The 18,621-nt window shown below is 33.8% G+C and overlaps 1 protein-coding gene across 1 annotated transcript in view; it reads left to right on the top strand.

Moving 5' to 3' along the window:
• LOC133183871 (uncharacterized) overlaps positions 1-18,621 on the top strand; it is a 43,715-nt gene that overhangs the window by 13,459 nt on the left and 11,635 nt on the right. The window contains exons 2-5 of the mRNA XM_061318768.1: positions 865-1,094; positions 1,925-2,023; positions 5,210-5,388; positions 5,710-6,606. Of these exons, the coding sequence (XP_061174752.1) occupies positions 865-1,094; positions 1,925-2,023; positions 5,210-5,388; positions 5,710-6,606 (1,405 nt within the window). The remainder of the gene's footprint in view (positions 1-864; positions 1,095-1,924; positions 2,024-5,209; positions 5,389-5,709; positions 6,607-18,621) is intronic.

Raw genomic sequence — 18,621 nt, 5'->3', positions numbered from 1 at the left:
TATGTGATATCTCATACAAACTTTCTGATAAAAAATGGTTATTTTCAATCAAAAGGATATAGAATAGAAGTAAATTCTCGCGTATATTCATGGGCTTGCATACATTTCTAATATGGGTAGTAAATCCAACGTTTCTACTCTTCAATACATAAAATCAGCTATTTGGGAAAACTAAGTATAAGTGTTATAACATTAGAGGTTGTTATTTCAATAGTGGTTACACACATAAAACCACTATTGAAATAATATCCACTATTTAAATAATTATTTCAGTAGTGATCGTTATTTCAATAGTAGGTGCATGGTTGCAACCACTATTGAAAAATCATTTCAATAGTAGATATTATTTCGATAGCGGTAGTATCAATGCAACTACTATTGAAAAAACGGTCACTAATGAAATGATTTTTCAATTTTTTGCATGATTTTTGCATTCAAAGCCTCTACTGAAATTATTGTTTCAATAGTGTATGTTATTGCATTAGTGATTGCAACCTGTGTTTGGTTTTGAAATGCACTTTGAACCATTATTGAAATAATTATTTCAATAGTGAACGTTATTTCAATAGTGGTTTCAACCTGTGTTTGGTTTTGAAATGCACTCTCAACCACTATTGAAATAATTATTTCAATAGTGGTCGTTATTTCAATAGTGGTTACAACCTTGATTGGTTTTGAAATGCACTCTCAACCACTATTGAAATAATTATTTCAATAGTGGGCGTTATTTCAATAGTGGTTGCAACATTGCACCATCGTCATTGCGCCATCGACTCAAACCTCGATGATGTAATAGCGCGATGGGATACTACTGGATTCTATATCCATGTATAATGTATTATTTGCCATGTTCATCACTTTCAGAATACTGCAACTCTTTATATTGAGCGTACTGTCTGTGGAGGCGTCAATTTCTCCTGTGACGTCAGTTCCGGGTGATGTAAGTTTTGCTGGTTTATTCACTTTAAACTCCTCCACAAGTTCCAGCGAATGTAATGGCAAAGTCTCAACATCGTCTGTAATGGAACTAGAGGCAGTGAAATGGGCAATACGACGACTGAACGACAACAATTACATTCCCGGAGTCAAAATAGGTAAAGTTAATATTAATGACGTCCTAAACATTAAAGGGGCCTTGACAAAGTTGTACTGCTTACATTTCAAATTTCTATATTTATTCAAAAAATAAAACCACTTAAATGAACTAAACTTACATGAATATTCTTAGAATTCAGTGACAACGACATTCTTCTTTACATCACGTCAAACATCTGTTTTTGTAAACAGGGCACGAGCTCTGTTATTGTTAATGTTTACGTTTCGCCGGGTGTGTTCAATTTGTTAAACTCTGCACACATCACTGAGGACGAACTGATGAGTTGGTTTTGCTGTTTCACATTTCTACTCTAAATTTTCTGGATTATAGTTTTAATATTTTTTCATAAATACACAGCAAAATTTCTACTTTTCTTAAGTATTAAGAATAAAATCACTTTCAAAAAGTGCAAGGGTATGTGTCAATCAAACGCGTTCCGAATTCGTAGTTTTAATAACTTCCAGATAAAAGAAGTTTCTGAACTCGCTTTTTTATATTTCTGTGTGACATGTACGTCATGATATTATACAGAAAATTTGAGAAAATATTAATTTCAAATTTGTGTTCAAGCCCCTTTAATGTAAATAAGTACAAAGATTTTCCTCTGTTTTAAAGAAATAAAATTTAACAAACAAGAAGCATCCATAGCAGATAATTCTGTGATAAGAAAAAAAAGCTAACGTTTTATGTTACATATTAAAAATCATTTCATCAAGCATCTCACAGATGGACTGACTTATACTAGTATGTTCTATTTAATGGAGATGCTCTATTGCCTATATGTCAATTAATTAAAATATATTTACATTCATTTATCCCAATTCCTAGGTTTGATTGCCTATCCTACATGTCAGTTAGAACATCTTGCCGGGTACAGAGCGATAGAGATCTCGACAGCAATAAAGAAAAAGTCCCAAAACATCTTAGGTAGGAAAAATATAAAATAGAGAAGCAGATGATTGAGATTTCCATGGTCTTTCATTAAATGAAGATTTTTTATGCCCCCGTATTTGGGAAGATTCGGGGGTATATACCGTATAACGGGTATTTTCTGCGGTTGTCCAATTTTTGCGGAATTTTGCGGATAGGACAAATCCGCAAAAATTACAATCACAAAATATTTTTCAATATTTCTTCAGATATTTATTTATACATGCAAGTATGATAAGTTGTGCGTATGTCACAGGATTCTCATTAACGCAAGAAGCTGCGTACTGGACGCAGCAAAATTATTTGGGACGCAAGGTTCTTAAAAACGATGCGTCCGCAGACTCATGAGTGGACACGTCCTCGTTAGCGAGAATATTCGGGTGTCATCGAAAGTCGAAGATTTTAGATGTCACTCAGGATTTGTCCAAAACATATTGAATCAAAACGTTCCTGTAAATAATATCAATTTAATAATTTTATAAAAAAAAAAAAAAGATATTTTCTTGTACCTATTTCTTTATTTTATACGGATATGCATGTAGGCCTACATGTAAATGACTAAAAGAGACTTCGCAATTATTCGTCCAAACTCCGATAGCTGCAAACAACACATATTAGCTTTTCTTTCTTTCTTTAACACTTTTTTTCAATCTTGTGTTTTATCTTGAGACTATAATTAATGCTTGTATACACAATGTGGCTTGATTGTCTCGTGAATTTCACTCAATGCAGACGACTGACAGGATTAGTTACGCCTCATTGCACATGGCACCTGTGATTGTATACGGTCAACTTTAGGTTACTTGATTATGCAACTGTTTGTTTGAGCTTAAAATATAAACACCAGGTTAATTTTGATGGCAATTAACTTTAAGTGTATTTTTAGAATATGGCTTGGATGCATTAATTATCTATATATTTAAATATTTTAATAGATCGCATAAAACGTTTGTTACAATGTAGAATAAAGATTTTTATTGTTGTTTGGGTGGACTGATACTGTAATAATTCATTTCAATTGGGACTCGACATAATTGTACAAAGACTAACTAAAAGATAGTAGTTGAATTAAGCTATATAGCTTAATACCAGTTCTCATGCACCTTTGATCAATATGTCTCAATGAATTTATAAAACGTAAACATGGCAGCTATCTGATATTCTTAGAGTTTGGTGAGCATACCCAGTATATATTTTTTTTGCGGTATAATGCAACCGCAGAAATTGAAAACGCAGAAATTAATTTGCTATCTTTTAGGGGTTAAATCGCAAAAATTTCCAACCGCAGAAAATACCCGTTATACGGTAGTTTTTGCCCTGTCCGTCCATCTGTCTAGCTGTCTGTTTGTCTTCAAAAACTTTAACTTTAAGCTATAGCTTTCATATTTCATATGTGTATTCCCTGTGACAAGACCCTTCTTTTGAGTACCATAATTTTTGACCTTGACCTTGGAGTTTGACCAGATTTGCAAAATTTTACCGAATTTTAACCCTAGGCATAACTTTTGATCAATTGGTGATAGGGCTTTCATACTTCACATATGCAATCCTTGTGACAAGACCTTTCTTTGGATACCAACAACTTGACCTTAACCTTGGAGTTTGACCTACTTCTGGAAAACTTTAACTTTGGCCATAACTTTTGAACGGTTGGTGCTAGGGCTTTCATATTTAACGCGTCTATTCCGTTTGCCAAGACCTTCCTTTGGTTACCAACAATTGTCACTGTTGATCTTGACCTTGGAGTTTGACCTACTTTAGAAAAACTTTAACCTTGATCATAACTTTTGAACGATTGGTGCTAAGGTTTTTATATTTCACATGTGTATTTCTTGTGAGAAGGCCTTTCCTTGGGAACCATTAATTTTGACCATTTGACCTTGATGTTTGACTTACTTTTGAAAAACTTTAACCTTTTCCATATCTTTTCAATGGTTGTTGCTACGGCTTCCATATTTCACAGGTATCTTTCTGGAGACAAAACCTTACTCTGGGTACCAACATATTCATTTGATTTGCCTTTAAGAAAGCTTAACCTTTGGTATAAGTTGCCATACGGGGGCATCAGTTTTTCACAAACACTTTAAACAGAATACAACAGTACTATATGAGAATGAGATTTACGTGCTCGTATTTAAATATTGCAATGTAGTCGGGCCTAAAGTGTGCACATATTTTGATTCCAATCAGCAACAGAACATGTTATTATTTACGGTTTCCTATTAAAAATATATGTGTACCTTGTTAGGAATAATCTTAAATTAGGTTCAAGACACATATTTAAGTCATAAACCATTTTAGGTTTCTATTGAAAACAATTCCAACTCTTAATTTAACGTCAATTGTGTAAAATATATTTCTATTTTCTCTCTCTCTGCTATGGAGTGATAGTCCAGTCAAGTATTTGAAAATTTATCATACGAAATTAAAAACACATTTTGTTTTCATCACACTTGCACCTTTTAAGCAATCGTTTTGTTAAGTCCAAATTAGTGTTTGTTTCTAAAGAAATAAAGACTTGCGAGGAAAGTATTATTCTTTTTGCTGATTTCTTCATTATATAGTGTTACTGAGCATTGTTTTTTTTTTACATTGCTTCAAAGCATACTAGTACATGTAAATATTTTTGAAGTATGGACTTTGAATTTTAATCATCCCCTTTTAAGTGTTACTGTCCAGAAAAACAGACAGAAAGACATTTTATTTTCCAACTTTCAAGAAGTAGAGGGTTTAACATATTCCTGGATTTTGATCCAATTCGCAATTTTGCAAAATAACTACACTTAGTTAAGAACTCAAGACGTATCCCTTTATACAACATGAAGGTCGTTTTTCTGAACCAAAGAGTTTGAAAACCACGATGAAAATCAATGAATTTTTAGCAAAGGTGGATTAATTAAAATCTTAAGCATTTCCAAATGATTAACTTTAAATCTTGGGATATTTTGTTTTTAAGGTTAAGTCAAATAAATGTTTAGAAACAAAAACAGTTTTAACAAAGTCAGTCAGATATTGGTCAGGTTTTCTAGCTTATATCCGAATAAATGTACATTTGTTGTCCATATTACATATAAGTAACAAAAATTATAAATCGAGAGACTTAAATTTGTGCAACCTTCCAAAAGCTTATCAATGAATACCGTATAACCAAATACATGTATTTGATATTGAAAATCTCCACAGGCATCATTGGTGCAAGAAGGAGTTCTGAATCAGAATCGGTGGCTACCATTCTAGCAAGACTTCCGGACACGATCTCGCCGCCGATGATGTCATATTCCTCCACGTCCGTGTCTTTGAGTGATAAAACGAGATTTCCGAATTTCTTCAGAACGATTTATTCAGATCATATACAAATAGAGGTGGGTTTTAAACACTTATAACTTAAAATGAATGTTTTCTTCAAAATTGGGATTTTATGAAAAATGATGCATTTATCAAATATTCCATGAGATTCAAATAGTAAAAGCAAACTATCGTACAAATTTTGTAATTCACAGTTGGTGTATTTTTTTTTTATATTATCACAAATAATATTTTTAGCAATTGCTTTAAGTGAATGAATGAAGAGAGAGAGAGGGGGGCAGAGAAAGAGAGAGATGTATATATACAAGTAAATCATTACCAACTTTGAAAACTTATAATTGATGTTCTTGAAGGTTTAAGAGTATAATTATTTTCAGGTAATCACGTCACTGATGTTGGAATTACAATGGAACTATGTATCTATTGTTCACGAAAATAGCGCATACGGCCTTCATGGAGCAGAAACATTGCAAATGGCTTTGGAAAAACATGGGATATGTATCCGCACAATAAATGGTTTTAATACAACGTATGGGGTTGAGATTTCTCTACTTAATCAAATCATAAAAAACATCACTTCACCCGCAGATGGTGCAGTCAGTGGCATAATGTTTTTTGGTGATCAAATTTCCGCGGAGAAATTTTTAACGGCCCTAGCAGACCTGAAACTCGGTGGAGATACGCCATCAGTAATTTTTTCAGAAGGTGCCGGAACCTCGAAGGCTGTGTTTAATGATAGAACATTGCCAGCTTCTAGAGGAAACCTTGTTGTGAGTCCTACATATCAACCGGTAGAGGAATTTCTGACACACTGGAGAAACATCTTTCAAAACAAGACACTATTGGCTGAAGAAAAGATCACGAATCCTTGGTTAGAGGATGTACTCAAAGACATTAAAACTTGTGGTAACTGTGAGGTTCCAGAGGTTCCAACGGCAGAAGATGTAAACAATGCTGCATCAAACAATATCTACGTAAAGTTTGCTCTAGAAACTGTTTGCATGTTTGCGAAAGCTTTGAAAGATTCTCGACACTCATTATGTTCTAATGATAACTGCAGTTCCCTTCAGGATAATGCGATGAATACTTTTTCAACGTCTTTAAAATCTGTTGACGTGAACGTGTCTGCAGAGTTTGGGGCAATTCTTCCTTTAAACAGTCGATTAAAATTTGACAAAAATGGTGATATCGACTTGAAAGTCAAGAGATTTGAGTTGTCGGTGTATAACCACCGGAAATGTCTAATCGACAATGCAAAATTCTGTTTTGTTCAGGTATGTATCTAGTGAACATTTGATCACAATAGATTTAGCGAATGTTACAACAATCTGAGGCCCGTTTCATCAAAGGTGGTACGCCCAGTCGTAGCGCTACGCCGGCGTAAAGTCGGGACTAGCACAAAGATTTGCGTTTCATTAAATAGCGTATCTTTACACCGGACTAAAGTTAGATCAGGGGCCCGTTTCATCAAAAGTCGTAAATTTAAGCCTTAACTTAGGTGTACTTCCGTGGCTTACGCTATAATTTAGTCGGGCGTAATTAGCGTTTCACGAAGTGGCGTAAGTCTAGTCGTAAACGATACGCTTAGTCTCAGAACTAAGTCCTTGACAACACTGTATTGCACATGCGCAAAAAACATAAATATACGTATTGTGTATAATGTATGTACATGTAGAACAACACACATAAATATACATTAACTTAAAGAAAAATTACAGGCATTTTTAGGGACTTTGTAGAAAACATGCATCTTCAATCTAATTATTATAAGATATTAACTAATTACAACATACCATCTCATTAAACTCCAAAATTAAAGGTCTTGGGAAAGGAATAAATGATCTTGTAAATGAATGGAAAGAAAATATTTATTTTGGAATATTTACATTATCCCACCCCCTCTCGATTTTGATTCAGGAAGAGAGAAAGAGACAGAGAAAGAAAGAGGGAGAAATAATCCGTTTCAATTTTATGTACTTGTATACATATGTAACTGGGCATATGATGGACTATTAAATTATTAAGAATCGATAAAATAATACAAAATATGCATCATCACGCAAAAATGATTTTTTTTTTCCCATTTCTTCTATGGCATGACCTGGTACGCCATTCCGCTTGTTCCCAAAAAATTGTAGTATTTATTTTTAAAAATGTGGATTCTTTTTATTTTTCCCGATAAAAAAGGCAGAAATTTATCATTCATTTTTTAAACATTAATATATTGTCATACATGGGCGTAATAATTGTAAAATTACTGTCATTTCCGAGTCAAGTTTCTCGGACAGATGATTCTCAGAAGCTTTCGAGTGACTTATTGCCCCTAGTCCCTAAGATAAAATCCTCTTTGATTTATATTCAATATTAGGATATATTGACTTTCCAGTATATTCACGAATAAATGGAATCTTTTTCATCTTTTGAACGTTAACAACTTTTTCTGAACGCAGGCTCGGGTTGTGATTTTTTTTCAAGGGGTTAGGGGGGTCATCAATTTAAAAACATTCCATCTGAGAAACTTGTTAACACATGATTATTCTTTCCCAAACCTGATAATCTTATTTCGGGGGAGGGGGATCCTTCCCTTAAATTCTTAAACTTCATACCAACTACTATCTTAACTCTAACAGGAGTTCAAGGTAATTTTTAATTTTTTACTTACTTTACTCTAGATTTGTACATAAATAACTCCGCAAATTGCGGCGAAGGGGACTGGGCCCCCCTCCCTGACCCCCTCTAGATCCACGCATGTAGACGTGGAGTAAATAAGAAATGGAGTTTTCGAGCACGATAATTTTTTTTTCTAAAAAAGCCTCCTTGGTTTTACGATGAGTTAAAAAATTATATTTAATTTATAAAAATATATATTAACCATAGCTAAAGAAGATAACTGTGCTTTTGTGGAAGAAATACTTTTTTCAATAAAAATGTGTTTTGAAAAATATTTTTTTTTTCAAATTAGACATTCTTTAATAGGTTCCTTTTCAGTGAATGACACAAAATGTATATCGTATAGTCGATTTACAATACCTCATACTCAAAATACAACAATCAAATGTGTATAAATTCAGGATTGTCAAAACTTAGGAGATTGTGTTAAAATGAACCCCTAATAAAGCAATCGTTTATGAAGAAATTTATTAAAGTTATGTAAATACTGCATGTATATATCAACTACCTCCCCGAGTGAGTGTAAACCCCCCCCCCCCGTTTCCGTTCCCCCAAATCTTCATAGTTTTTGAAATTAAATAATGCATCGTTTGTATTAAAAAGACTTCTTAGAGCCGTAATTCTTCTTAAGGAATGGCTAAATCGTTTTCAAATCAGTAAACTCGCTTTATTTTATGTTAACGCCCGAACTTACGCCTACCAACGAGTAGACGTAACATTTTGGCCTAACTTTAGTCCTGTGTAAAGATACGCTATTTAATGAAACGCAAATCTTGGTGCTAATCCCGACTTTACGCCGGCGTAGCGCTACGACTAGGCGTACGACCTTTGATGAAACGGGCCCCAGGGGCCCGTTTCATCAAGAGTCGTAAATTTAAGCCTTAACTTAGGTGTTCTTCCGGGGCTTACGCCAAAATTTAGTCGGGCGTAATTTGCGTTTCACGAAGTGGCGTAAGTCTAGTCGTAAACGATACGCTTAGTCTCAGGACTAAGTCCTTGACAACGCTGCATTGCACATGCGCAAAAACATACGTATTGTGTACAATGTATGTAGCACAACACACATATACATTAACTTAAATGAAAAATTACATGAATTTTTAGGGACCTTGTAGAAAACATGCATCTTAAATCTTATTATAAAATATTAACTACTTACAATATACCACCCGATTAAACTCCAAAATTAAAGGACTGAGAAAAGAAATAAATTTTCTTGTAAGTGAATGGAAAGAAAATATTTATATTAGAATGTTTACAGTACCCCCCCCCCCCTTCAATTTTGATACAGGAAGAGAGAAAAAGACAGAGAGTGAAAGAGGGAGAGAAAATCCGTTATAATTTTATATATTTGTATATATATGTAACTGGGCATTTGATGGACTACTTAATTATTAAGAATCGATGAAATAATACGGAATATGCATAAACATGAAAAAATGAAGATTTTTTTCCCCATTTCTTCTCATACATGTCCAAGAAGAATTCGATGTCGATATCGACGATATCGACAATATTATGTCGATGTCGTATCGATATCGATCCTGATCAGCACTATTAATTGGAAATACTTGGTACCATATATGAGACTCTGTGTCATGTCGATGTCGTCGATATCGACAATATCATGATGATATCGTATCGATATCGATCCTATTTGTACAATTCATTTTCACAATGAGGTATAGCATGATTTTACAAGGCCACAAGTGATGTCGAAATTGATTCACTATTGGCATAAATATGAAAATAAATTATGATGATAAACAAAGGGTTAGGGGTTGTTATCGTCTTGGATTAGGTTTAGAGTAAAATGTTGGGTAAGGGAGAAAGTTGTTAAATATGTTTTAACAATCATGATTCGATATCGATACGATATCGTCGATATCGACAGTAGGGTAAACTTATTAATCAGAAAGTAAATATGCACAAGTGTTGCATTAAGAAACACAGAAGTTATTGTCTTTGGATGTTAAAAGTAAGGTTTTGTATTAGGGTGAAGGTTGGTAAAGTAATATGTTTTTGACAATCATGATTCAATATCGATACGATATCGTCGATATCGATGATATCGATTGCAAGTACAATCATCGTAAAGGTAAAGTATTTAAACAAAAACACACATACAAAGTAAAAGGACGGTACTTACCAAGGGTTGAGCAAACATGATTCGATATCAAAGCGATATCGTCGATATCGACGATATCGACACTACAGGGAAAGTTTTATAAAAGATAGTTTTCAAGTAACTCACAATAACTTTAAAAAACACAATATCAAGGATATGGAAACCATAATGCTTTGAACAATCATGGTTCGATATCGGTACGATATCGTGGATATTGACAGTAAGGAAAACTTCTTAAAACAGAAAGTACTGTTATAAACACAAAAGAATAGAGAAGTATTAAAGCAAACTATAAAAAAGTAATATGTCGATATCGTAACTACATCGTGTCTTGGACATAACTCTTTCTTCTATGACATTACCTTGTACGCCATTCAGTTTGTTACTAAAAATGATGTATTCCTTTTTAGAAATGCGGATTCTTTTTATTTTTTCCGATAAAAGAAGGCAAATATCATCGATATTCATTTTGAACTTTTCAGAAAATCATTCACTGATTCATTGTTTAGACATTAACATATTGTCATACATGGGCGTAATAATTGTAAATTACGGTCATTTCCGAGTCAAGTTTCTCTAACAGCTGATTCTCAGAAGCATTCGAGTGACTAAATTTGCTGCCCCTAGTCCTTAAAGGTGCTTGGACACAGATTTGAAGTTAATATTTTCTCAAATTTTCTGTATAATTTCATGACTTGTATGTTGCTATATCATTTCATACTAAAATATGACAAAAATCTTATTTCATCTCGAAGTTATTAAAACTTCGAATTTCTGGACGCGTTGGATTGACACATCCTTGCGCTTTCACAAATTTTATTCTTAATACTTAAGAAAAGTGGCAATTTTGTTGTTTATTAATGAAAAATATTAAAATTATAACCCAGAAAATTCAGAGTAGAAATGTTCGAAAGCAAAACCCACTCACAGTATTGTAAGTCCGTGCTCAGTGGTGTGTGTAGAGTTTGACAATTGAACACACCCGGTGAATTGTAAACATTAACAATAACAGAGCTCGTGCCCTGTTTACAAAAACAGTTTACGTTTCACGGGTGTGTTCAATTTGTTAAACTCTGTACACATCACAGAGCACGGACTGACAATACTGGTGAGCTGGTTTTGCTTTCGAACATTTCTACTCTGAATTTTCTGGATTATAGATGTAATATTTTTCAGTAATACATAACAAAATCGCTTCTTTTCTTAAATATAAAGGATAAAGTTAAAATTTGTGTAAGTGCAAAGATGTGTTAATCAAAAGCGTCCCGGAATTCGTAGTTCCAATAATTTCCAGATAAAATAAGTTTTTAATTATATTTTCGTGTGAAATGCTATTGCAATATATAAGTCGTAATATTATACAGAAAATTTGAGAAAATATTAAGTTCAAATCTGTGTCTAAGCACCTTTAAGGTAAAATCTTCTTTAATTTGCATTCTATATTAGGATATACTGACTTTCAAGTATATATACGAAATCAACTGGAATCTTTTTCGTCTTTACAACGTTAACAACTTTATCTGGACGCAAGAGCTGGTCCGTGATTATTTTCAGGGAAAGGGGGGGGGGGGCAGCCTCATCAGTAAACAAAAATTCCATCTGAGAAACTTGTTGACAAGCTAAAAACTGTTATTTTCTTTCCCAAACCTGAGATCTTATTGATTGGGGGGGGGGGGGGTGTCCTTCCCTTCAATTCTTAAACTTCATAAATATTGTTCTTCCTACCATCTTACTAACTGAACTCTTCAACAGGGCTCCAAGGTCATTTTTTTTCATTTTTTACTATATACTTTACTCTAGATTTGTACATAAATAACTCCGCAAATTGCGGCGAAGAGGACTGGACCCCCTCCCTGACCCCCCTCTAGATCCACGCATGTGGACATGGAGTAAATAAGAAATGGAGTTTTCGAGCACGACAATTTCTTTAAAAAGCCTACTTGGTTTTACGATGAGTTAAAAAATTATTTTTAAAAAATATAAATTATTAACCAAAGCTTAAGAAGATAACTGTGCTTTTGTGGAAAAATTACCCCACCCCCAATATATACATATATATGTGTGTGTTGGGAAAAATAGCTTTTTTTTAGACTTCGACACAAAATGTTTATCGTATAGTTGATTTACAAATATACCTCATACTCAAAATACAATAATCAAATGTGTATAACTTCAGGATTATGAGATGGTATTAAAATTACTCCCTAATAAGGCAATCTTTTATGAAGAAATTTATTAAAGTAGGTTATGTAAATACTGCATGTCAACTACCTTCCCGAGTGCGTGTAACCCCCCCCCCCCCCATCTTCATAGTTTGTAAAAATTAAATAATGCATCGTTTGTATTATAAAGACTTCTTAGAGCAGCAATTCTTCTTAAGGAATGGCTAAATCGTTTTCAAATCAGTAAAATCGCCTTATTTTATGTTTACGCTGGAACTTAAGCCTACCCATGAGTAGACGTAAAATTTTGGCCTAACTTTAGTTCGGTGTAAAGATACGCTATTTAATGAAACGCTAATCTTTGTGCTAGTCCCGACTTTACGTCGGCGTAGCGCTACGACTGGGCGTACGACCTTTGATGAAACGGGCCCCAGAATTTTACGTCTACTCATGGGTAGGCGTAAGTTCGGGCGTAAACATAAAATAAAGCGACTTTACTGATTTGAAAACGATTTAGCCATTCTTTAAGAAGAATTACGGTTCTAAGAAGTCTCTAATACAAACGATGTATATAATTTAATTTCACAAACTATTAAGATTTTGGAGAGCAGAAATATTAATTGGGGAGGGGGTACATCCCCTCGGGGAGGTAGTTGACATACAGTATTTATAACTTACTTTAATAAATTTCTTCATAAAAGATTGCCTTATTAGGATTCAATTTAAAACCATCTCTTAAGTTTTGACAATCCTGCATTTATACGCATTTGATTGTTGTATTTTGAGTATGAGGAGGTATTGTAAATCCACTACACGATATATATTTTGTGTCATTCACTGAAAAAAAAAAATTATTAAAAATGTTTATTTTGAAAAAAAAAAAGAAGCTATTTTTCCCAACATATTTTTCTTTTTGGAAAAAAGTAATTTTTCCACTAAAGCACAGTTATCTTCTTTAGCTTTGCATGGTTAATATCTATATTTAAAAAATTAACTCATCGTAAAACCAAGTAGGCTTTTTAAATAAAAAAAAATTGTCGTGCTCGAAAACTCCATATTTTATTTACTTCACGTTTACACGCGTGGATCTAGAGGGGGGTCATTGAGGGGTCCAGTCCTCTTCGCAGCAATTTGTGGAGTTATCAATGTACTAGGGCTGTTCGAAAAATTATTGAGACATTTAATTTTACTCCATAAAGGACAGAGATAAATTAATGAAAATTTGTCAACATTTTATAAAGAAAGAATAAAACAAATGTGCAAAATTTCTAATTTATAGAATAATTAGACAAGTTTCGGTGAAATTATAAACATACATGTGTCTATCGACTTGGAGCAGCATCGCTACGTCATTTAAGGTTTTTACTCTGGTTGCATTATTTGTAAGAAAAAAAATATACACCAATTGAAAAAGTCAAACCCATAGACATGGTTTTTTTTCTCATTGTTATTGTTTTAGCAGGTCGTTTAGTCTGGATAAGAGTTCTCCATAGCGCTACACAAAATTTTATGTATGTTCGATGCGCCGCCTTGACGTCAAAATCCATTTTCGTCATCAGGGGGTCGTAACATAAAGGGTACTTAAGTCTAAGACCACGCTTAAGTAGGACTTAAGTACAGTCTTAAACTTAAGACCGTAACTAGAAACGTGCTAAGCTTTGACAATCTTAGCAAAACTTAGGCGGCCGGTAGAGGTGACTTAAGTATGTCTTAACTTTGTTAAACATATATTTAGAATTATTTAAGGTTGACTTTCTATGTTAAAACATCCCTCTATTTATATTATGCATTAAAAAATAATTTTCTATATTTAATATACTGGTATAAGAATTTTAGTTTTTCGTCGGGGGAGGGGAAGGGATCCATCACTGATTCCAATGTCACTCTCCAAATGACATATACATGTAAATGCAAAATATTATTTTTGGGATACGTTTGAAATATTAGTGGGACCTAGGTTATAAACACTAATCATTATAAGTAAATTGTATACAGTAATCATGGATTTGTTTGTTTACCGTGCTTAAATTTATTCATGATCTCCGTATTTTTGATCGAAGTTCTAACAAATTTGCACCATCAAAATTATATTGCAAAAGTAAAATGCAAAAGTACATAGATATATTGAATTATTTTCGGTCTTACTGTAGATCCACCAGGAGTTTGAACGTTGGTGTTACATATTTTCAATATGTGATTTCCTGACTGTGCCAGGTACCCTTACCATTGACACAATAATAAACCATCGAAAAGAAGAAATAAAATATTTGTGAAATATTTTTTGTTTGTCAAACGTATATGCAAATTTTCACCGAAAGACGTTCATTAGAAAGAAGAATATACACAATGTCTCAATAATTTCCGAACAGCCCTCGTACAAATCTAGAGTAAAGTAAGTGAGAAATAAGAATGACCTTGGACCCCTGTTAAAGATTTAAGTTAGTACGTTGGTAGGAAGAACCATAGTTTAGGAATTGAAGGGAAGGACCCCCAATAAGATTTTCAGGTTTGGGAAAGAAAATTACTATCTTTAGCTTGTCAGCAAGTTTCTCAGATGGAATTTTTGTTTACTGATGACTCTGCCCCTCCCTAATGAAAAAAAAGCATCACGGAACAGCACCCGCGTCCAGAAAAAGTTGTTAACGTCCAAAAGACGAAAAAGATTCCAGTTGATTACTTAAATATACTTGAAAGTCAATTTGTCCTGATATTGTATATAAATTAGAGAGGATTTTACCTTAGGGACTAGGGGCAACATATCTAGTCACTCGAAAGATTCTGAGAATCAGCCATTAGAGAAACTTCACTAGGAAATGACTGTAATTTTACAATTATTACGCCCATGTATGACAATATATTAATGTTTAAACAATGAATGATCGATTTCTGAAAATTTCAAAATAAATATCGATGATACTTGCCTTTCTTTATCGAGAAAAATAAAAAGAATCTTAAAATCTTATTTTAAAAAATAAATACTACAATTTTTAGGAACAAACGGAATGGCGTACAAGGTACATGTACATGTAATGTCATAGAAGAAATAGAGAGTATTTTTTCACAGGAATTCGCATACCTATCAATTTTACCGAAATTTTCAGTAAATATGAAAAATACGTAATACCTATAATAATAACACAAGGAGTGCAACGCATTCCAGGTCAACGGGGAACCCCTCTCTTAATATCGAGGCTGTCGCGCAATCAATTTGCAATCGAAAATTATAAAACACAAACCATTCTTTTCGGAAGGAACCATTCTTTATGTCTGTTAATGCATATGACTTGAAATGCCTGTTTAACAACAGTAGCAGTGACATTTCTCAACGACTTCGCTCAAACGTTGGTTGCCCGCGACGCCATTACGTGACATATTACGGGCGCGTCGCTTTACCCAAAAGGAACATATCAGTAATGCCTGAAATGAATAATCATATACAATATGATACCAGAGATAAAGCTTTTACCTTGAAATACGGGTACTTGTTTGTCTATTGTGAAATATAAATAAAATGTAAAAAAAAAAAAAAAAAAAAAAAAAAACATTTTACATTAATAAGTTAGCAGATTTGTAGGGCATTAGGCGGAAAGGGGGGATGGTCAATACACAACTTATGAATAATAAATCTCAATTTTTATGTATTAATGGAACAATATGTGAATAATTTAGAGGGCTGACATCATCTTCATTTTTATTCTAAAATACCCCTAAAAAATTGCCCGTGAATCTTTATCATTGATTATTAACTTACGTATACTAAAGTACTGCTTGTTGTCTTGACCTTTTAGACATTGAACGGGTATATAAAGGGTTTGCCTGTTTTCCAATCCTTTTTGAATTTTTCAATGTAATATATTAAAAATTAAGCAAATATTCCTACTAGATTACGTTTGAGGTGTTAAAAAAAACTTGAAAGCGGGGGAGCCGAGGGGGTTGGGGTGGGGGGGGGGGGTGTCTAAACCAAGTTAACGTGTCTTCAATTTTGGCAAGGAAATCTTTGACAAGTAAAAAAAGGAAGAACGAAAAGATTATTTAACAATCGTACACTTTGAGAATTTAATATAGGTACTATGACGGAAGATGGCGTACCCATCAATTTTCACGAAATTTTCAGTAAATAAAAAACCTAATAAATACTTATTTTAAAAATAATATGTAACGCATAATTTGTGCTCATGCTCACCTGAGCCGAAGGCTCAAACTGAGCTTTTCTGATCTATACTTGTCTGTTATTTTAACAAGAGAAAAGAGGCCATTTTATAAGTATATATATACGTGGGATGTATTTACTATGTTGACGTATAAGTTGTCGGGGGGGGGGGGGGGTTAGATATTTAAGGTTGTTCAATCGCTGAACGTGCGCTTCCATTTTACTTTTATTTATTGGGGGGATATATGATTTTTTTTATTGAACTGCATGTATATCACTCACAATTTTGTTCACATTAATGCAGCGTTACATTATTAAATAATTCATTTCATTTTACACATGCATGTACAGACCCTCGCACACTTCATGCAAGAATATCAAAAAGTGCCCAAAGCATTTTTTGAAATGATGTTTCAAATGTCAAAAGGAAATAATAATTATCTTTTAGGAGAAACGCACTGCTCATAACATTTCCCTTTTAAGTTCAAATCATTTGTCTACTGGAAGTACATGTAATTCATTTTGATTTCTTACATGTATCATTTTGTACGTTGTATTCTTCATATTATTTACATCGGTATGTAAAATCGAAGAACTGTTGAATTTGTTTGTAGAACATTCATATCGTACATGACCTCAAATTATCTAAATTTACATATTATTTTTCATCTCAGGCATTTTTTTTTCTTTTTGGGTAAATCAACGCACCCATTATAACGTCACGTAATGGCGTCGCGGACAACCAACGTTTGAGCGAAGTCGTTGAGAAATGTCACTGCTACTGTTGTTAAACAGGCATTTCAAATCATATGCATTAACAGACATAAAGAATGGTTCCTGCCGAAAAGAATGGTTTGTGTTTTATAATTTTCGATAGAAAATTGATTGCGCGGCAGCCTCGATATTAAGGGAGGGGTTCCCCGTTGACCTGGAATGCGTTGCACTCCTTGTGTTATTAGTCCCCTACCAGTGAAACCGGAGGGGACTATAGGTTTCCTCTGAGTCTGTCCGTCCGTCCGTCTGTCTGTCTGTCCCTCTGTCCGTTTGTCCCTCTGTCTGTCTGTCAGTCTGTCCCACTCGTTTTCCGCACTTTTCTTCTAAACACTTGCAGATATTAAGCTGATTTTTGGTATGTGAGTGTATCTTGATGAGATACAGATCAAGTTTGCATTTCGTTCCGCTTCAATGATTTTTGATGGAATTACGACCTTTTGAATTTTTCAAGGTTTTCCGCGATTTTTTTCTAAACGCTTGCAGATATTGAGTTGATTTTTGATATGTGACTTAACCTAGATGAGTTATAGATCAAGTTTGTATTTCGTTCCACGTCATTGATTTTTGATGGAATTATGGCATTTTCAATTTTTAACGGGAACCAGATTACACTTGCCGGTAGGGGACTAGTATTGCTAATGCAATACTCTCAGAATGCTTGTTATTATAGGTATTATGTATTTTTTATATTTACTGAAAATTTCGGTAAAATTGATAGGTATGCAAACTCCTGTGATTTTTTCATGATGATGCAAATTTTGTATTATTTTCTCGATTCTTAATAATTTAGTAGACTAGCCCATCATATGCCCAGTTAGTATAATTTAGAGAACGAGACGGGTTCTGTATCGTAGATACAAATTTGGTGGTGGACGAGTGCGTAGTACGAGTCTCCACCCCCCAATTTTGTATCTACGATACAGAACCTGTCGAGTTCTCTAAATGATTTGTGACACGACCAACAAAAAGCAAGCATTCTGAGAGTATTGCAATAGCAATACTAGTCCCCTACCGGCCAGTGTATTCTGGTTCCCGTTAAAAATTGAAAATTCATAATTCCTCAAAAATCAATAAAGCGGAACGAAATGCAAACTTGATCTACAACTCATCAAGGTAAAGTCACATACTAAAAATCAGCTCAACATCTGCAAGCGTTTAGAAAAAAATTGCGGAAAACCCTTAAAAATTGAAAAGATCGTAATTCCGTCAAAAATCATTGAAGCGGAACGAAATGCAAACTTGATCTGTAACTCATCAAGATACACAAACATACCAAAAATCAGCTCCATATCTGCAAGCGTTCAGAAAAAAAGTGCGGAAAACCAAGTGGGACAGATTGACAGATAGAGAGAGGGACAAACGGAATGACAGACAGACAGACAGACGGACGGACAGACTCAGAGGA

Source organism: Saccostrea echinata, unplaced genomic scaffold (genome assembly GCF_033153115.1).
Source record: "Saccostrea echinata isolate AGI-Se365-2 ecotype Australia unplaced genomic scaffold, CSIRO_AGI_Sech_v1 ptg000001l, whole genome shotgun sequence".
Lineage (NCBI taxonomy): Eukaryota > Metazoa > Mollusca > Bivalvia > Ostreida > Ostreidae > Saccostrea > Saccostrea echinata.
This window is presented reverse-complemented; position numbering and strand designations above follow the sequence as displayed.